Here is a 20,556-nt window from a genome sequence, read left to right as displayed (position 1 = left end):
CGCTGTGCGGCGTAAGCGCCATCGACAATAAGGTCCCTTTTCATAGAAAATGCCCCATATTCTTAAGGTATAGTATCTACGGACTGCTACTGTATAAATAAAACGAAATAATAAGGATTACAAATGTGGTTTACATTTAGATACAATGTTTGATTACAATTACAGCTACAGCAACCGCGACTGAAACAAAAAAATATGTAGTAGTTAAATATGTAAAAAAACATGTTGACTATTACATCAAAAACATAGTAGTCAACTACATTTAGAATCAGTATACCAAGTATAATAACAAATAACAACCGGTGTAGCGGTTACGAAGAAATTAACAAATTACGATTTTTTACTTTGGAGCAGCCTGTATGTGTTAATAGCTCCTGAGGTAGGTAATAAATAGTATGAAACCTTCCTCGACGATTATCTTTTTTATTTTATGACATTAATAAGATTCTGACTTTTGACAAATGTCATCATTGCCGCACGTTTTCGAACAAGTTGTCAAAAACACTGCCAATGATTAATACAGTACGTTTCTTTTTGTTGTCGATCATTGGAATTAATTTTTGTTTTAAAATTTAATTTTTTTCATCTTTTGTTCTAATTAAAAAAATATTAACGATAGAGCATTCCTGAGAAGTAACCCTACGTGGGATTTCAGGGTTTGTCCAATGGCTAAGGTCACCCTGGATATTATGTCTATGTTATAAATAGTGCCAATTAAGTAAAAACTCACCTCTTTCCCAACATGTACAGCCAAGTGCATGTCCTCCTCATTCGCCGCTATATATATTTGGGCGATTCCATTGTTTTCTACTGTCACCTTCTTGCCGGAACAACCGCTGCCCTGTCTCTGTCCTGTGATCACGTCACAATATTGACCAGCTGGTAGACTAGTCTACAATGGAAAATAATGTGCTTGAGAGTAAGTAGTTTCAATCATTGAAATATCTATTAGTAACGGGTCACTCACGTATTTTAAGTCGAAACACGCTCATCGTCACCACCAACGCAACGCAGGCTCCTGATGATACTACTCGGTACAGTCGGTACGGAGTGAAACATGTCGAGCGTTTTTCGACTTAAAATACGTGAGTGAGAAATACTGTTAAATAAAAGACGTGTTGCTTGTTGCTTGGCAAGTACTTATTACGTGACTGCTTACCCACTTGTTACAAATATATAAATATACCCATATATAACACCTTCACCCTTATTCTAAAACAATCCTCAAAGTTAAGTATAGTGTGCTACATATGTGCTACGTATAATTCAATAATTTTGTTATATTAAAAATATTACATATGGCACAGTACTTTACTTTACCGTACTTTACTATACTTTTACTGTACTTTATGGTGCATAATAATAATTATTTGCGATACAAGTACGGAAAAGAGGAAATCCGAAACGAGTGGCGATAAATTAAAACACGACCGCAGGGAGTGTTTTAAATCGGCACGAGTTGCGAATTACCTATTCGCACGTGTATCGTACAACGTTTTACAGTACATATGGCCCTTTAAACTTTCGGCATATGCACGAAAAGTGCTCTTTTACGCACTAGTGCGAGAAAGTAGCACCATATGTACTGTAAAAATTATTACATATGGCACAGTACTTTACTTTACCGTACTTTACTATACTTTTACTGTACTTTATGGTGCATAATAATAGTTATTTACGATACAAGTACGGAAAAGAGGAAATTCGAAACGAGTGGCGATAAATTAAAAGACGACCGCAGGGAGTGTTTTAAATCGACACGAGTTGCGAATTACCTATTCGCACGTCTATCGTACAATGTTTTACAGTATATATGGCCCTTTAAACTTTCGACATATGCACGAAAAGTGCTCTTTACGCACTAGTGCGAGAAAGTAGCACCATATAAAGAATATTTACTTATTTACTTACTAACTTACTTATAACTAAGTAGGTGTAATATTTAGTAAAATGATTTGAAACTGATTACCATCACCCTAAAACTATGATAATTTCCTTGGAATTAAGTTTACGTAACCAGTACAATAAATGTATTGGTATTGAAAGATAGTTACAAAAAGATCTAATCAAAAATTGAATCGCCTATTTAGTGTTATTGACTGATACCTGTGGTACCTACTAATGTTGTGCTTATGATTAGACAAAGATTACATTATGTGACGACCGGTCTGGCCTATAGTGGGGTAGTAACCCTGCCTGTGAAGCCGATGGTCCTGGGTTCGAATCCCGGTAAGGGCATTTATTTGTGTGATGAGCACAGATATTTGTTCCTGAGTCATGGGTGTTTTCTATGTATTTAAGTATTTATATATTATATATATCGTTGTCTGAGTACCCATAACACAAGCCTCCTTGGGCTTACCGTGGGACTTAGTCAATCTGTGTAAGAATATGTCCTATAATATTTATTTATTTATTTATGTAAATTCAAATGTTTGTTTTAACCATAAATAACCATAGGTTTTCCTGTTCGCCCAGTGTTATTACATCTGTTTTTACAAATTTGTTTATTATAGATTGTTTTGTCTTGATTACGTATTAAATAATTGGTACCTGCTTTTATTTTTATTATTAAACCCATAATAGAATGTTCTTTTGTTTTCATATTATTATAATCGTTTTCCTTAAGAAATTTGAGTTAATTACCTAATTACATAATTAAAACATAACTTAAAATTAATACGATATTATTTATCTTTCCTGTGGCCCACCTCCAAAAAAATAATGTATCTGATGAACTGTAAAATTTTGTTTATTATTGTGTTATTAAATTATTTGTAAAAAATATATAATTAATTTGAATATATATATTTTTTTTACTTTTTCCTTGGTGTTTTAATTTTTTATTATTAATTGTATTTAATTTAACAATACTAACCCTAATACTAATACTACTCAAAAACACAAAAAAAAATTGGTCCACCCGCTTGTTCTAGACGAAACACTGTGGGACTCTTAAAGACAATCGAAGTGTCTGGAATGGGGTTGGCAACTGTCAAAGGTTTGCAGAGATGGCGCCATCATAGCTTGCCCCTTTTTCTATGAGATTTGGCTTAAAGCGCTGGCATCCAGATTCCAGGGTATTAAAAAAACAAAAATTTGACACAACTCTAGGGATTGACAGGGCAAGCTATGCTGGCGCCATCTGCTAAACACTTCGATCGGCCAACCCCATTTGAGCTTCATAGCGCCGTTACGTAATGAATTGCGCTGTCAATGATTTGAAATTTTTCATCAAATATTCTAGGTATTGTGGCGCCACCTATTTAGGGTTTTTTGAGGGACACTTAAAAACACTGAGTGTTCTCCTCAAGTACGTCATTAAGCCAAAGTCATTAAGCAAGTAAAAACAATTCAATTACGTAGAAGAAGTAAAAACAATTAAAAGACAACGATACTTTGTTTTTTAAGGGTTCCATACCCAAAGGGTAAAAACGGGACCCTATTACTAAGACTCCGCTGTCCGTCTGTCTGTCACCAGGCTATATCTCATGAACCGTGATAGCTAGACAGTTGAAATTTTCACAGATGATGTATTTCTGTTGCCGCTATAACAACAAATACTTAAAAGTACGGAACCCTCGGTGCGCGAGTCCGACTCGCACTTGGCCGGTTTTTTTAAGAACATAAGACTGACGGATATTGGATATTGTATGGAAAATCGGGCGGACGAGTTAATGAACTTCTTAAACATATTTATGGATAATCCTATTTAATTATCACGAAAGGGCGAAAAGATAACTTGTAACTAAGTTATAATTTGTTTTTCCCCTCACTAGCTCGGAAAGTTGTCTTTTATCCTTTACAACAAGCGGGGAAAAACGCATTTTATCCACTAGTGGGGAAAGTAATTTGACCTTGGATGGAGCGTGTTTAAGTAGCTTGACAGATAACAAAACGTAAAACGCTCATAATAATGATTCGTTTGATATTAATTATCATTAAACAAATGGTTTGAGAATCTAATAAAAAATACCAAATTTAGCTTTATTTAATGATTTTATGTCATAAACCTTAAAGTTCCATAAGAAACGTTTGTTTTTTAATAATGATGTTAAATATAATTCTGAACGCACAAGTTGAGTCGATGCAATTTCAAAACGCATCATTGACATTTCATACGTCAGAAATGTAAACATTTTCAACAAAATTTTTACTTAAAAACTTCTCACGTAAAAATACAGAATTTCCAGTTTTTTGTTATAATATCGTAAAAAATGAGTGATTTCAGTGATGAAGATGATCCCTGTGGATGTTGCACTTTCCTCGCTATAGCGAGGTGAAAAGTTTTGTGTTACACACGGGTGCAAATGTATTTTACTTCTCGTGTGTTGAAACACTTGCTACGCTCAGGATTCTATTTTAGAACCACTCGCTTCGCTCGTGGTTCAACTATAGAATCCTTTCGCTTGCTCGTGTTTCAATTCCACACTCGCTGGTAAAATACAACTTTGCACCCTTGTATAACAAATAACTATTGTAGCGAGGTCGACTTCTGCCAATAATAATACAAAACTCGTAATAGTAACGTAGTAATTTCACCTTCCCGTGGATTTTATTCGACTCGTAAAAGCCACGCCGGCTTCTTTAGTTTTTTATGCAATAATAGACATAACCATAAAGTAACTTATACTAGAGCGTTACTGTCATAGTAAATTTTGTAACCCCAGTAAATTCACTGCCATCTGTCGACACACTTTAAAACTAAAAATAAATATTTATAAAAATACGATAAAATGTATTTAAATATGGATAAATTATTTTTTTATTTTGCATTAATTATTTTTATATGATTTTGACCCATGTTCTTTCACTGGTATGCGTTAAAATTATAAATATCAAACGAAACAGTCAACGCCCTCTATACGAGTGTAGGCCAAAACTAGTGGCGCCATCTGATCGTGAATCAAATTTTCGTGATTTTCGGGGCACGTTTTTTCCTTAGACTGTATCCATCTATTACGGAGTTATATCTATCTTTGACATAACGTACCCTCTGCATTTATATCGAGTCAAATGCGTTCCTATTAAACTGCAAAATTCGATATCACACACCAAAATTTTTGGCACCTGTTGGACCCGTGTCGAAAAAGCAACCAACGATCGACTATTTTGTCGCGCAAAAAATATACCGTGCAAATAAAAAAAATATGTCTGTCTTTAAAGTACTAATATAACGAAAATTGACGCTCACAAAGAAAATACTCGTTCCTTACTACTCACAAAGTCTGCTTTAAATCGTTTCCTTCCATATTAAAAGCGATCAATCCTCTGTATCGCCTGCTAAAAGCAATCTACTTGAGGCTACCATCTGGTAGATCTCCAGCGATGCTGGCATAGAGTCTACTAAACTATTAGCACTTGCAACTAGAAACTTACTTGTAAAGTCTGATTTAAATCCATTCCTTCCACATTAAAAGCGATGAATCCTTTGTCCCCCCTGCTAAAAGCGATCTGGTTGTTTCCGTTGTCCCACCAGTTCTGGATCTGCGTGTCTTTTACGGCGTTCCTGAAGGCTACCATCTGGTAGATCTGCCTCCTGCTATGCTGGCATAGAGTCTACTAAACTATTAGCACTTGCAACTAGCAGCTTACTTGTAAAGTCTGATTTAAATCCTTTCCTTCCACATTAAAAGCGATGAATCCTTTGTCCCCCCTGCTAAAAGCGATCTGGTTGTTACCGTTGTCCCACCAGTTCTGGATCTGCGTGTCTTTAACGGCGTTCCTGAAGGCTACCATCTGGTATATCTGTCGCCAGCGGTGCTCGCATACCCAGCCGTTTCCGCAGGTATTATCCTGGATTAGTAAGAAAGCAATTTGATCTCACTGTTTCACCGGTCTGGTTGAAACTGTTGTAAGGTTGGATTGTAGAGGTAGATTAACAATGGTATAAAACATCCGAGGTAATTTATCAAACCGAGCAAAGCGAGTAAAGGAGTGAGACCGGGTCGGAGCTTCTGGCGCTTCGTTTTCTATGGAAAGCATCACGTGATCACCGGTCATCTGTCATAGAAAGTGAGTGCCGGAACCTCCGGCCCGGTCTAACGTAAGTCATCCTTAGTCGCAAAAAAGGATACATTTTTCTGTGCTCAAAATGGTTCATTAGAACTTAGAACATGCTCAATTTTATGCAGCCTATGAGCCTACGATATCCATAAAGACCAACTTTATATGCAAAAAATTCTACTTACACTATTGATGCTGGGAAAAACAATGTTCTCATTCGAGTCATCAGGAGGCCCCTGGTCGCTAGTGTCAAAGAAGTAACTGCTCATCACACGAGGTTCACCGTAAGGATGTGCCAGCATAAACGCTATTGCTGCCTAAACAAAAAATAATCATTTTATGATCTAAATTTGCTTACAGTGACGATGGTAATTTATCATACAGCTAGCTTGATAGAACCTAAGCTGAAATCGTATCTCTTCTTCTTCCTCAGCGAGTATGCGCCCACTGTTGGGCATACGCCTCTCCAAATCTCCAAGCAGCCCGATTTGCTGCTCCTCCTTCCTCCAGATTTGCTGCTTTCCTCCGGAGTGGGCCTGCAATCTTTTTAATATCATCCTCGCATCTTGTTGGAGGTCTGTGATCTGGTCGTTTTGAGCGAGGCCTTCACGCTAGGACACGCTTGCTCCATCTCCTATCATCTCTGCGACATACGGCCCAGGACCATTTCAGAGTTGCAATCCGTCGGCCGATGTCTACCGGCCGGCCGGAAATCGTATACATACATATAAGTAGGAGCTTGCACCTGGAATTGTCATAATATTCATATGCGAACTGCCAAAACTTTAAAACTTTAGATATCGGAGTGAGAAAACGCTCTCAGATTATTGATACACATGATATTAACCGTATTCCGATAAATTTTACATTATTCCTTCACAGAATAGTGAGTAGGTAGGTACTATAGATTTTACTTCCTAGTAACCTTTCTAAAAACTTAGAGTTTCTCAGAATCCGAAAAACTTTTAAACCTGCATCTACCTACGTACCTTATAAGCCCTAGATTCCTTGTATGTCAGCACATCATTGCTCCTTTGCGTGTCGTGATTGTCTATAAACACCAATGCCGTGTCACTGGGCGACAAACCCCACTGTGGTCCCCAGGATACTAGATATTTCAGCGGGTTTTGGCCGCGGAAGCAGTTCTTTAGTTCTGAGCCTACCTGTGAAAGTTTCATTTTTATTATTGAAACAGAAACAGAAATGGTGTAAAATTATGTGCAAACTGTGTGCGTTGCAGCAGGACAAAAGGGTCACGGCTTAGTGATACGCTTCGCTCTTTGGAGCAAAGCACTGATTTTCTGCCGGAACCCAGGTCACAACAGATAATATATATTCGATGTGCTTACGTAAGCGGAATGAAATGTACTGTGTAAAGTGTGATTATATGTGCATATTGTCGTGTGATAATTACTTGATTAAATATTAAGAGGCCGGTGTCGATTTTAGTCGCTAAAATGTAAAATTGATAGATTTAGTCCGTGAAATTTTACACCTTTTGTTACCTAATTGAAATAACAAGTACTGGTTTCTATTAGCACGTCTTCTTATCTTACCTTTTATCAGATCAATTTTTTGAAAACAGACTCACTAAATCAGTAATGTTTGCTTTTCTGATGGACGTTTAGGTAAACGCGCGTAAAGCACTGATTTTGTCGCTCTTATTTGTAAATTTCGTAAAGTTTGGAGTGCTAAACATGGTTATTTTGTATTACACATATCCTGTACTTGACGTTTATCAGACTACATTTTTATTATTATGACTTTGAAGTAGTGTAAATGAAAGTTAAACGAAATCAAATTTCTCCAGAAATTTCTTCAAAACAAGTGACAAGTTCTCTGAAAATCGACTTAATTTCAACGTAATTTTAATACCTAAACAATCTACAACATTTGCTGAAACTATTCTTATACATCAATTTGTATAATTTACCACCATGATTTTTTGATGAATTTTTAAAAACTGCCTCTTCTCTTCATGCATTACCGGTGACGCACGCTCCCGACCTCATTATTAAAAGGCAAGATGAGAAGACGTGCTAATAGAAATCAATACTTGTTATTTAGATATTATGTAACAAAACGTGTATAATTTCAACGACTAAATCTATCAATTTTACATTTTTGCTCCAAAATCGACTACGGCCTCTTAAGACAGTAGGTAAATGACCCGTGTGTAGTGTACTGTGTGTAAGTTATTATCACAAAACAATCGATTGAAAATCACGGGACCTACCTATACGATAGATACGTTCATTTATTGATAAAAAATATTTTTACGTCATTATGATTTGCTAACATTTATTCCAACTAATGCTTCTTGAGCATCAATCGACTCCCAATTGTTAGTATTCCTAGGATCCGCGTTATAGCCTACTAAGACTGAGTCAATTTTTATGCACGTATTCCATAATTTATATTGAACTCTAATTTTGTAACTAAGGGTTTAAAATTCAAAAACAAATCAATTTCCCCTGGGTCTCAGGAAGATTGAGCAGAACAGAGACATGTATATGTATAATATGTTTTTATTTTACAAACGGCTCATTGAACGGTAAATAGACCGTCGGCGTCGGCGATATACAAGTTGCTCTACATATTGATACATTTTTTGAAGTCACAACCTCATAAGCCCCGCTTTGGGTGCATTAAAATCAAATAACATATCAAAGACCCCCCCGTACGCCCAATGAATGCCTTTATCAAACATATGATTACAGTACAAATTACATGAATGTCAATTTATAAGAATCTATATTGTGATCGTCAGAAATAAATTTCAATAATAGCAAGATAATCTAAATTAATTAATTTAATTAATTATACATTATATGAAAAGTTTCCCCTGAGAAGGATCGTCAAACAATAACAATAATAAATAAATAAAAAATGTTAAAATAGGTACGCGATTATAAATTATCAATCAAAAAATTCACTAATTGAATATAATGGGTTGTCCAGCAAAAAGATTCTCAATCGACCCTGGAATGTTGTTTCGGATGTTTACGTCCTTATCTCTGCATTGATACTTATATTTTATGGAGTGATATAATAGAATTTAAGCCTTATACATAAATAGACATTTAAGGAAAAGAAGAAAGTGTAATGCCACGTGTGTGTTTGCCAAGGATTATCGCGGCATTATGCTGAGTGGGGTCCTATTTTAGCGTCCACTGTTTTTTTATGTCTGTATGTTTCCTTTTCCATATGTAATATATGTGGCGATAAATAAATGGATTTTCATTCTTTCTTTCTTTAATGATTTTCTAATATACCAACGTTGGAGAAGTTGCTACGTTAGAGTTCTGCGAAATAAGCCTGTATGTAAAGAAAGTTGGCATTTTAAATACGTAACAGTTCGAATTAAATAGATTAGCATTCATATCATACAATACCAATGTCAAAGGTTTCAAATACTAACTCTGAACTCGGTGACGTCACCCAAACCCGTATACTCGTTCGGTTGAATGGCTTCATTGCCATAATGTATAACCTCTTGAAAAATATACGCTTTCGAATGACGCTCGAAACCGAAATCGGTATTCAAATTGTGCAGTCTTTTGTATATTTCCTTTAAATCGTTGGGCCACATATGCTTCGCCGCGTCGACTCTGTAAGCAAGTTTAAATGAAACAAAAAGGTATTGTGCTGAAATTTGCAGGTGAATAAATGTGTTTTGTCTGTTCCGTGAAGCTGCGACAATTATTAAAGAGTATAGTGAGTCATTAGAACCTTTTGCATACTGGGTTAACCACCAAGTAGGTAAGTACCGTAAAATCAGGTAACTTTAGTCCACAACTTACAACTATGGTCCAAGTTCAAGTTCTAGTAAAATAATTATGTATAAATATTTTTCAAATTATAATAAGTATCTAATATAGAAAAGGTATTAGTATATCTAAGCAACAATATAAATTATGACGACTGGTGTGGCCTAGTGGGTAGTGACCCTGCCTGTGAAGCCGATGGTCCTGGGTTCGAAGCCCGGTAAGAGCATTTATTTGTGTGATGTGCATATTTGTTCCTGAATCATGGGTGTTTTCTATGTATTTAAGTAAAAGGTTTTAAAATTAGGTGCCTTTGATTGGCCGCGATACAAGGTATGTGGGGCTCGGCTATTGGGGCTTTGGAAAAGCCTCCGAATAGTAGCCGAGCCCGACGGCTGCGTTTAGTTTAGCTACTGCATGGATAATCAACGTTAAACATTGGACCATAGTTGTATTGTAGGACTATAGTTACCTAATTTTACGGTACCGACTTGTCAAGTATTATTACAGTGGTTTTATAAAATGTATATTTACAGTTATGCTAAGAGCGGTAGTGTGATGAAAGCGACATGAAAAAGTAGGAACAAGAGAAAAGAAGAAAATATTGCGACAACCTGCAACGAAACCATTACAAACCTAACCATTTGCACAGAGCATTTTGTTAATAGAATATTAGCACAACATACGAAAAAATAAAACAATTTAAATAATCTGGGGTCCTATTCGACTCGCTCGGATCACATAGTGTAACTTAGCTACCAATTGCCAATTTTGAATTTTATCAGAAAAGTTAATGTAATAATGAATGAATGAATGAATGAATGAATATTTTTATTTCGTGTAACACATGGACACATATTTTTATTAGTAGAACTTACAAACTAAGGGGTTAGTATGTACAACGAGCTTAGATTTAAAATAATATCATGCAGATGGGGGAATGCAATCCCTCACAGTGCGACAAGTAGGGACAGTCTACCCTGTCCGCTATCATTCGTAGGATGCTGCTGGGACTGCCACGCACCCGGCGCACCAGGGATGCTGCGCGTGCACGCATGGTAGTATAGAAACATTCCACGCGAGCCGTCGCGAACATCCCCGATGCACTACAGAACCGAGGCAGCCCCATCAGCACCCGGAACGCATTATTGTACTGGACCCTAAGAGCCCTGTATGCCCGTTGCGTATACTGCGCCCACAGATTGCAGGTGTAGAGGGAAGTGCAAAACGCCCTAAACAGTGTGACTTTCACCTCTTTAGAGCACCTTGCAAATCTGCGGGCGATCATATTCGCCCGGACCGACAGGGCCCTTAAAAGTACTTAAAATGGTCCACTCTATCTATGGGGGTACCATTGAGGCAAATAGCAGGAACATCCATTGACTTCTTGCGACCGCACTCAAACACCATGAACTGGCTCTTGGATGCGTTATATTTAAGGCCATGATTTGAGACATACGTTTCGCAAATTCTCAACAGTTTACGCAGCCCACACACCGACGCGCTCAGCAGCACCATGTCGTCTGCATAACTTATGTTGATGACACAAACTCCATCTATATGACAGCCGACACGGGTTCTACTGAGCGCCTCGATTAGTCCATTAACATACAGGTTGAAGAGCGTAGGTGAAGTCAACCCCCCCTGTCTCACCCCGCACTCCAACCTGTACTCATCAGATAGCACGTCTGCCCATCTAACGCTGTTGACCTGGTTTCCATACCAATACTTAAATATTCGAATGATTTCCTGCGGTAAACTGGTATTCTCCAGCTTCTTCCACAGTATATCATAGGAAACCAGGTCAAAAGCCTTAGACAGGTCAAGGAAACAGGCCACCACCGGGGTTTTACTTTTGGCATAATACCTGACAGCGTGCTTAAGACACAGGATCGCAGACTGTAGATAACTGTGGTCGAAAACCTAGTTGGTTATCATGCAGTTTAACATGGCTATTTAACTGGGAATTAAGCACACTATCAAGTATTTTTGCCATGACTGTTGCTAGCGAAATGGGTCTGTAGTTACTCCTATCTGCCAGGTCTCCGGTCCTGTTTTTGGCAATAATGTGGTTGTCACATTTAAAATGAACCACACTGGCAAATCGATCTGCTGCGGACTGATAATATGTATTTAACCGACTTCAAAACGGAGCAAATTTTCACTCGCTCAACCCAATAGATTATGTGTCATACATATCAGTGTATACTTAAACATCAATTTGACGAGTCGAATATAGGGTAGTTGATGCTAGTTTTACCTTAAACCGGCGACACCGTAGTGGATAAGTCGATTAAAGAACTGTCTAATCTTCCTTCGAACGTACGGAATCGTCTGGTTCAGGTCTTTGAGCCCTACTAGCTGACAATTGCGAACCTGTACGTGAAAGAACCTAGTTTTAGAATCGAGCGCAATGGATATAAAAATATTTAGCACACACAAAAAGCGTGATGATTCGTGCTTGCAATTGCATTATTTTAATAAAATTATTACTATCTTAACTCTTGAGACACTTTTTTTTCCTATTACGATCGACAGAGCTCATGATTCTGAGTAGAAATAACTTAAAATGTTGAAATTAAAACAAGTGTAGTGTACAACTAAACAGGTCAATTCACAAGAGCTGGCACTATGGATGGTATAGAAAGGATCGCAATCTCTTATGGCAGAATTGTTGTAAAAGTGACCGCGTTAAGCTTTAAATAATAGTTCCTAATCTCTCCGGTGGCGCTAGTTAGGCTCTGGGACATGAGTATAACATGAACCATATAAGGCAACAAATAACCCGACCAAATTACGTAGGTTGTTTTTGGTAGTATTTCGGTGTATGGTGGCGCCGCCTAATTACTGTTTTTTGATGGACACATTTCATACATAGACATTTGGCTCCTTTATACCTATACAGTCTTCATGGCTGGCACGAAAGGAACGAATAAGGGAATGGAAATATAATTATGTGTGTTTGTCATTAACCAATATTTTATTTTATTTTTTTATTTTATTTATTTGGGATCACCAACAGACAATACATCATGAAAAAATAATCTGTAGCTTACATAACATTGAGGTTAGATGTTTGTCCAATTATAGGTAACCACAGCTTATATAAAATGGCAGTTCTGACTGCCATACATCATACAATGAAAGTTTCGTTCATTCATTCCATTCGTGCCAGCTTTCGTGAAACGATCTGTACTCACCACTGATCACGCGCCATGTTGCGGAATTTCACTGGAACTAATTTTTTCATACTATACTGAACTGTCACCCTATACATAAGAATGAACAGCGCCCTCTTGACAATGATCATATATTACTGGTCAGGCTGGACTATAATAGACGACATACCAAACAATGAAATTGTCGCAATCACAACCTATACCACGCGACCAAATCATGGCGCTTACGCGTTTAGGTCGCGAGATTCACGCTTCGCTTCTATGGTTTGATGCCAAATCGGCAGCAAATCATGGCCCAAAATACTGATTCTCTGTGCCGGTTCTATACGTTTGTAATAATAGTTCAATGGTACCCACGTACCGATTTATTCCACTAAGTACTGACTCACCTGCGAAGCATCATTGTAATTCTCAATAGAACAGTACGGATAATGAAAATGCTCCCTACTGTAAGGGACAGCGGGGTATGAGTAATTCTTGAAGTCGGCCGTGCTGCCCGCTGTGCCTACGTTCTTCTGGCCGTCGGCGGTCATGTGGTTTACTACCACGTCAGCGTAAATTCTGTTGGATTTACAGAAAATGACAATATACTAGTGGTTCTGTGAGCTCGCGATCTTGCGAACCCCCCATGGCTTCGGCATTTCGAAAAAAAAAACAACAAAAACTAAATCGACAAAATAATGCTATAAAGCTATCGAAACTGCTTACAAATTTCACGAGAATCGATTAAGAAATGCGACCTGTAGAGGATAACATACGGACGTAAAGCATTTTTCCCCAAGCTGAAACGGAAACCTTCGCTAACACTAGGTCAAGAATATATATATGATACTATTTCTTCGTTTCAATTATGGATGGTATAGAAAGGATACCAATCTCTTATGGCAGAATTGTTGCAAAAGTGACCGCTTTCAGCTTTAAATAATAGTTCCTAATCTCGCCGGTGGCGCTAGGTAGGCTCTGAGACCAAAGAGTATTGTAATATATAGGAGACTCTATGACATGAACCATAGAGGTATAATAATGTAGAGATGAAATGGGGAGGGGCAGCAAATAACCCGACCAAATTACGTAGGTTGTTTCTGGTAAGTTGTCAGGAATGTTAAAACGTGTTTTTAATTTTGTCGCATTGCGTATAGAACATACGCAATGCGATTCTGTCCCTCACGGTCACACGGTCACATCTATATAAAATGCTAGGTGTATGGTCTAGGTACTTCAGTGTATGGTGGCGCCGCCTATTTACTGTTTTTTACGGTCACTTTTTGATACATGAAGATTCATTTCCTTACCTCTACCTTCCATAGTTTCAATAATGGCTACTGTTACATTGTGACGTATTCTGTTATTGTAAAAAAAATTATAAAGGGTTATACACCGTATTTTTTTTTGATTTCCGTTAAATTCGACACGTTGCTTGGTACATTAATAGAAGCTACCTGGTATATCGCTTTTTGTAAAATTCGAAAAAAAAAGTTTTTTCCTTTTTCATACAAAATAAATGAATTATATTGCATTGTAAAAGGTCCTTTAGAGTTACGTAAAAGTTAGTGTGACACATAATGAAAGAAAAGTAGGTAATGTCGGAATTGTCAAACTAACTCACCTCAGTAACCTTCTTGTAGTGAATAGCTATCAATGGAAAACTCTTTACTGACGAAACTTAAAAAATAAATAAAATTTGAAGGCAAAGAAGAATCTTTTACACAGGCTCAGCAATTAAATTTATTTATTGATATCTCAAAAACTGTAAGAGTTAAAATACTGGTTTCTTAGAGAAATTAACTTTATTTAACCTGAAGAATCTCCCCTTAAAATTAACGGAAATCAAAAATAACACGGTGTACCTTGTCACTGTAAGAAGTTAAATACGTTACCATAACCTTAGATGAACCTCTGTACCATGGAGGAAACCAAAAAGGAGCCAAATCTCTATGTACGAAAAGTGTCCATCAAAAAAACAGTAATTAGGCGACGCCACCATACACCGAAATACTATCAAAAACAACCTACGTAATTTGGTCGGGTTATTTGTTGCCTTGTATGGTTCATGTTATACTCATGTCCCAGAGCCTAACTAGCGCCACCGGAGAGATTAGGAACTATTTTTTACAGCTGAAAGCTGGTCACTTTTGCAATAGTTCTGCCATAAGAGATTGTCGTCCTTTCTATACCGTCCATACTCTGTACAATACTTTTTTCAATAAATTATTTGTATTTGTATTTTGTATTTGTATAACAGTCTGAAAAATATCTTCACCATACCAAGACCTATTATTGTAAATTTTCGCTGTAAGTATATATACCTATATGCACTTCGTTTTAACAAGTGTTTCTGCGAATAGCGTCACCATCACCACACATTGCGTACTGGATTTTTCCTTCTGTTGTGTTGGCTAATAAGAGTAATAAGATTTAACTTATTAAATGGGAAACCTTGCTTAAAAGATCCAGGCTGCAACCAAATAACAGTAGATACATCCTGACTAATTTTATCTGTATGTAGTACAGGAATAAGTAATTTTTCCCCTTACTAGCTCGGAAAGCCGTCTTTTATCCTTTAAAACAAGAGGGGGAAAACGCATTTTATCCACTAGTGGGGAAAGTAATTTGACCTTGGATGGAGCGTGTTTAAGTAGTTTTTGACAGATAACAAAACGTAAAACGCTCATAATAATGGTTCGTTCGATATTAATTATTATCATTAATTAAATGGTTTGAGAATTTAATAAAAAATACCAATTTTAGCTTTATTTAATGATTTTAAGTCATAAACCACAATATTTCCATAAGAAAAATTAGTTTTTTTTTTTAATGATGTTGAATGTAATTCTGAACGCACAAGTTGAGTCGATGCAATTTCAAAATTCATCATTAGAAATGTCAATGTCAACATTGTCAACAAAAAATTTCTCACCGACTCCGACACGTAAAAATACACAACTTCCAGAGTTTTCTGTTATAATATCGTATTATCGTAAAAAAATGAGTGATTCCAGTGATGAAGATGATCTAACGCCGGTGAATGTTGCACTTTCCTCGCTATAGTGAGGGGAAAAGTTTAGTGTTACACACGGGTGCAAATGTATTTTACTTCTCGTGTGTTAAAACACTCGCTACGCTCAGGATTCTATTTTAGAACCACTCGCTTTGCTTGTGGTTCAACTATAGAATCCTTTCTCTTGCTCGTGTTTCAATTCCACACTCGCGGGTAAAATACAACTTTGCACCCTTGTATAACAAATAACTATTCTGGTGCCGTGAACTGATAGCCGAGTAGAGAACTACTAAACTGAATATCGTGGTTTAGACCCGTTGGCCCCCTCCAATGAGTGCTTGGAATATTTGCTCTTAGACCAATTGTTCTTGGGGAAGGAAAACATTGTGTAGAAACATTCTAAAACTACATTTAGTTAGATTTTAACAAGTTGCGGACGTTCGTTGGCCACCATTGTGGTAGAAAATAGTACATTAAATACTACAGAGGCCGTGAAGTAAGCGGTTACCGGCCGAATAGAAAAGACGGCCAAACGTAGTGAGGTCGAATAGTTACGAGGCCGGCTAGTTATGAGGCCGGCAACCCCTTTCCACGCCGAGGTATGTACCTACTGCTTTTCTGAAACATGCAATGAAATAAATAAATAAAACTTATTTATAGAAAAACTAAAAGCTACACACAAAATATATTATAACTAACACGTATGGTTTATCACACGTATGGTTGTTGTTTTCGCCACATAACTAAGTTTACATAGTATTTCATGTTGATATTATGTTTTACATACCTACATCGTTGCCTTAAGCATGGAGTACCTATAATTCCCACATTGTTGACGTTTTTATAGTTATTTTCGTCTTTAAGTTCTTTAAAATATGCCACAAAAACTGTTTCTGATAAACTGGTAGGCATTTTTCATAGTTTTTCAAATAATAAAAGTGGCATAAGCCATACTATTGCATATACTTCGCCTATTTGACTTGGCGGCAGCAAGTTATTTAAAGTCAATTTTGCTTACGCTGCCAATTCCAACTCCTACGATTAAAATTAATATTAATTTATTTCGCAGCCTATTTTAAGGAACATTATATCAATATTTCATTGCATGTTTGAGAAAAGAGGGTTTCAGGACCATATAAATATTTGTATTGTAGCTTTACCTTACTCCCACTTTGTTGCATCTGCGCGTCATGTTGAGGAAATCCTCAACGTTGCCGGAGCGAGTCGTCAGCTTATAGGACATCACTTGGTAGCGTTCGTACCATGTCCTCTTGCCGTTGTCCAGATGTATGATCAGGTTCTCAGATGGTGGTGATATCTGTAAGTTCACAGCTTACTTAAGTATATCATGTTTATATAACCAGAAAACACAGACATTGACACACATACATTAAACTAAAATACCGGGTTCTCTCTCGTACCTAACGAATTGCGCTCGACATTCCGGTGTCTGACGGAATTTTGCTGCACATGGTGCTGCTGACGAGGACGCTCTAAACGGATCCCGTTGGACGAAATTCTACCAAGATTTCGTATTACGTAAATTTGTAACTATTACGTAAAGGTACTTAACAAACCAGACCAGACTACAGTTTTTTTAATTTCTGCTCAGCCATAACTTGCTCATTAAAATACCGTTTCGCACTGAAGACCGACCTTAGAATCCCATTTAGAATGTGGGCTCATGTTCATATGAGTACTCAGCTTATAGACTGCGGACCAGGCGTCGTATCCCGGGCTATAACTTGTAAAGTGGTTAAGAACGATGTGTACGACCCCTCGTGAACGTCAGCTGCAGCTCCGTTGGTGGGTTGAGGAACGGCAGGCACCCAAACACGTAAAAAAACATCTCCCAGAGAAGACTAGCTCCCATCAAGGAGGGCCTTAACGGCCGGGCGCCGTAACGATGACTGTTTATACAAACTTAAGTAGGTACCTGAACGCCTCCAAACCCCTTCGGAGCAAGGAACCGCTCGCATTCGTCCGCTATATCTTTGTACTTCCATTCAAACAGATGCACTATGGTCGAGCGGTCAGGAAGCTGGTTGGTTCTGCTGTGGTGGTCGCACACCACTGCCCCAAGCAGGGACAGTAATATTAGTCGGATGTACATCTGAAATAAAACAGGCCCCGTAGCGAACGAAACGCAACTGTCACTGTCACACTAATTTGGAAGAGCGATAGAGAGACACAAAGCGATTCGATGGCGAAGCGATAGCGATTGTCAACTTGGCTAGGCTGCCAGGTGTGACGAGGAAAATGTAACGTAGAAAACAATAAGGTAGCCCGGATCTCCTAAAAGCAATCTACTTAGGTACTTTGGACGAATCATCAAAGGCAAAATTTTACGTCACACGTTAGATACCATGGTCCAGGTTGCACTAAGATTTCTAAATCAACGTACAGTACAGCTGCAGTTAAGTTACCCCCCCCCCCCCCCCCCCTGCTTAGAAATTTGTGTTGCAGCGGTTAACTGCATCAGTTTACTGTATAACTCAAATAACCCAGTAACGTCCTATTTGTTGCTTGAAATTCTTAGAAAAGTACCATCGCATAAAACGTGAGGGCGGGTAAGCAATTCGAAATTAAATTATTCAGTTGAGTAGAAAAAGGGCAACTGCAAGAAACTTATATATTTTAGGATAGAGCTCATGTCATAGGAAACTCGTACGTATTTAGCAGAGCGAGCCAAGTCGGTCACAATGGTTATTTCTATTCATTGTTAGACTCATCGAACTCAATGTCTATAAATTACCAGTATAAAATTTGTAGCCGTTTCTTGATCCAAACTTGCTAATCGATTAATTTTATCTACAATAATCCTCATAGACACTTCTTTAGCAACAGAGTAGTCAACGCTTGGAACAAACTCCCAGAGAATGTAAATAGTAGCGGCCCAAAGTGTCAATGAGTTTAAGAATAAATTAGATAAGCACCAAGCAAATTCTACTCAACACTGAGAAGTGAGAACTCGGTTTATGACTCTGGATACAGGCATTATGAGTTGTTTAAACTGCCTGCTTGCATTACAAATAATAATAATATATCTTTGACTTTATGTCATCTACTGGGCTTAGGCCCGTAGCTGGCATTAACTACCAGCTTATGCTGAGATATAAAAATGAAAATAATAATAAAATGTTTGTACATTCGTTTTAGAACTTAGAAGTCTATTATATCCTAATAAATTTGATTCCATTGTGTTATACATTCATGTGTTGCGCTGCGTCTTACGTAAGCGAACAACTCGCGAACGCGAAGCGAAGCGGCGCAGCGCGGTGGGCCCATAGCTTTCGCGCAAGTTCGCGTTCGCAACGAGATCGCCCACGTAGGACACTTCTATAGGTATCAATCAAAGGATTTATTCACCCTGCGCCGCATCGCTTCGCTTCGCGTTCTCGTGTTGTTCGCCTACGTAGTACGCTGCATTACAGTGTGTAGGTACGAAATTAAATAAGTACTTACCTAATGTACAATTTATGTATGTGGGTGATTTACGTTACGCAACGGAATGAATTCAAAGTAAAAATGAAAATAATTTAATATATACATGAAAATGGACAAATTAAGACGAATTAATAACGGCCTTAACTAGATACCTATACCTACATGGATTCAAACTTTCAACCCCTTTTTAACCATTTTAGGGGATGAATTTTTTAAAACGCTGAAATAACTTTTCTTGTATATTAATTTAGCTAATAAATCTTATTGTGTAAATATCGTAATAGACTTTAACAACTGAAATAGTAGGTACCTAAAACATGAGATGGATGAAATTAGTTAGCCATAATACAATACTGTAAACCACTTACCTTCAATATCCGTCAAGTACTCCCACAAATCAAGCCACATAACAATTTATATCATAATATATTTACGCTTGTGCGCTTTGCTACCGGTTTTCATTTACAACGATCAACTGTAAACAATACAAGTCGATCTAGTTCAAATGCAAAACTACTGTTTCAATCGTCACGTTTAGTGTTTACCACACTTACATTGAATAGAACACAATTATTTATTATCGGTGCTTTTTACCTTTACAATGTTACACAGATGCGAGAATGAATACTATCATTAATACCGCTCTCAATGCGAGATGTTGACAACAACATAAAATTATGAATAACCAGCTGTTGCCCGCGACTTCGTACGCGTGAATTTGTATGTTGGTGATTATTATATTTTTAGAACATTATGCAGCAAAAGATAGCAGTAGGGACGGTTAAAGGATGACTACCTGGAAAAAATTGAAAATTGAAAACAATATAGTGTAATTTCATGAGTAACTATCGCGGTAACCGAAGACAATATTAATATAGTGTTAAACATTATCTGTCATTTCTAATGAATTGAATGGTCCTCGAGGTGTATTAAAGGCGAGCACACCGGTTGATTTTTACAAAACGTTGGAATGACTTTTCTTTTAGTCTAATAATATGCCTTTATACAAAGATTCAAGTCCCTCACTCATAAAAAAAAATTGACCTCCGTACAAACTTTCAACCCCTTTTTCACCACCTTAGGGGATGAATTATAAAACGCTAAAAATAGTTTTCTAGTTTATTAATAAAATACCTTTTACAAAGTTTCAAATTCCTAG

The 20,556-nt window shown here is 37.3% G+C and overlaps 1 protein-coding gene across 1 annotated transcript; it reads right to left on the bottom strand.

The window, feature by feature from the left end:
- Nucleotides 1–128: 128 nt before the first annotated feature.
- On the bottom strand, nt 129–19,878 carry LOC134745934 (alpha-amylase 4N-like). The gene is made up of 11 exons (XM_063680070.1): nt 19,766–19,878; nt 17,887–18,063; nt 17,111–17,268; nt 13,342–13,513; nt 12,034–12,149; nt 9,428–9,617; nt 6,996–7,169; nt 6,192–6,323; nt 5,596–5,796; nt 731–892; nt 129–180 (listed from the first exon to the last, which is right to left on the bottom strand). Exons 2-11 carry the CDS (start codon nt 18,061–18,063, stop codon nt 166–168), a joined length of 1,497 nt encoding a protein of 498 aa, XP_063536140.1. The 5' UTR covers nt 19,766–19,878; the 3' UTR covers nt 129–165.
- Nucleotides 19,879–20,556: the final 678 nt, after the last annotated feature.

This window comes from Cydia strobilella, chromosome 12 (genome assembly GCF_947568885.1).
Source record: "Cydia strobilella chromosome 12, ilCydStro3.1, whole genome shotgun sequence".
Taxonomy (NCBI): domain Eukaryota; kingdom Metazoa; phylum Arthropoda; class Insecta; order Lepidoptera; family Tortricidae; genus Cydia; species Cydia strobilella.
The sequence above is the reverse complement of the archived record's forward strand: the minus strand, read 5'-3'. Positions and strand labels throughout refer to the sequence as shown.

Excerpts from the sequence above, each read along its gene's own strand:
- LOC134745934 (XM_063680070.1), bottom strand. The coding sequence starts at position 18,063 with ATGTACATCCGACTAATATTACTGTCCCTGCTTGGGGCAGTGGTGTGC. Across the intron at positions 12,150-13,341 it reads ATTACAATGATGCTTCGCAG|GTTCGCAATTGTCAGCTAGT; the intron begins GTGAGTCAGTAC and ends TTTCACGTACAG. Across the intron at positions 7,170-9,427 it reads GTGACGTCACCGAGTTCAGA|GTAGGCTCAGAACTAAAGAA; the intron begins GTTAGTATTTGA and ends AAACTTTCACAG.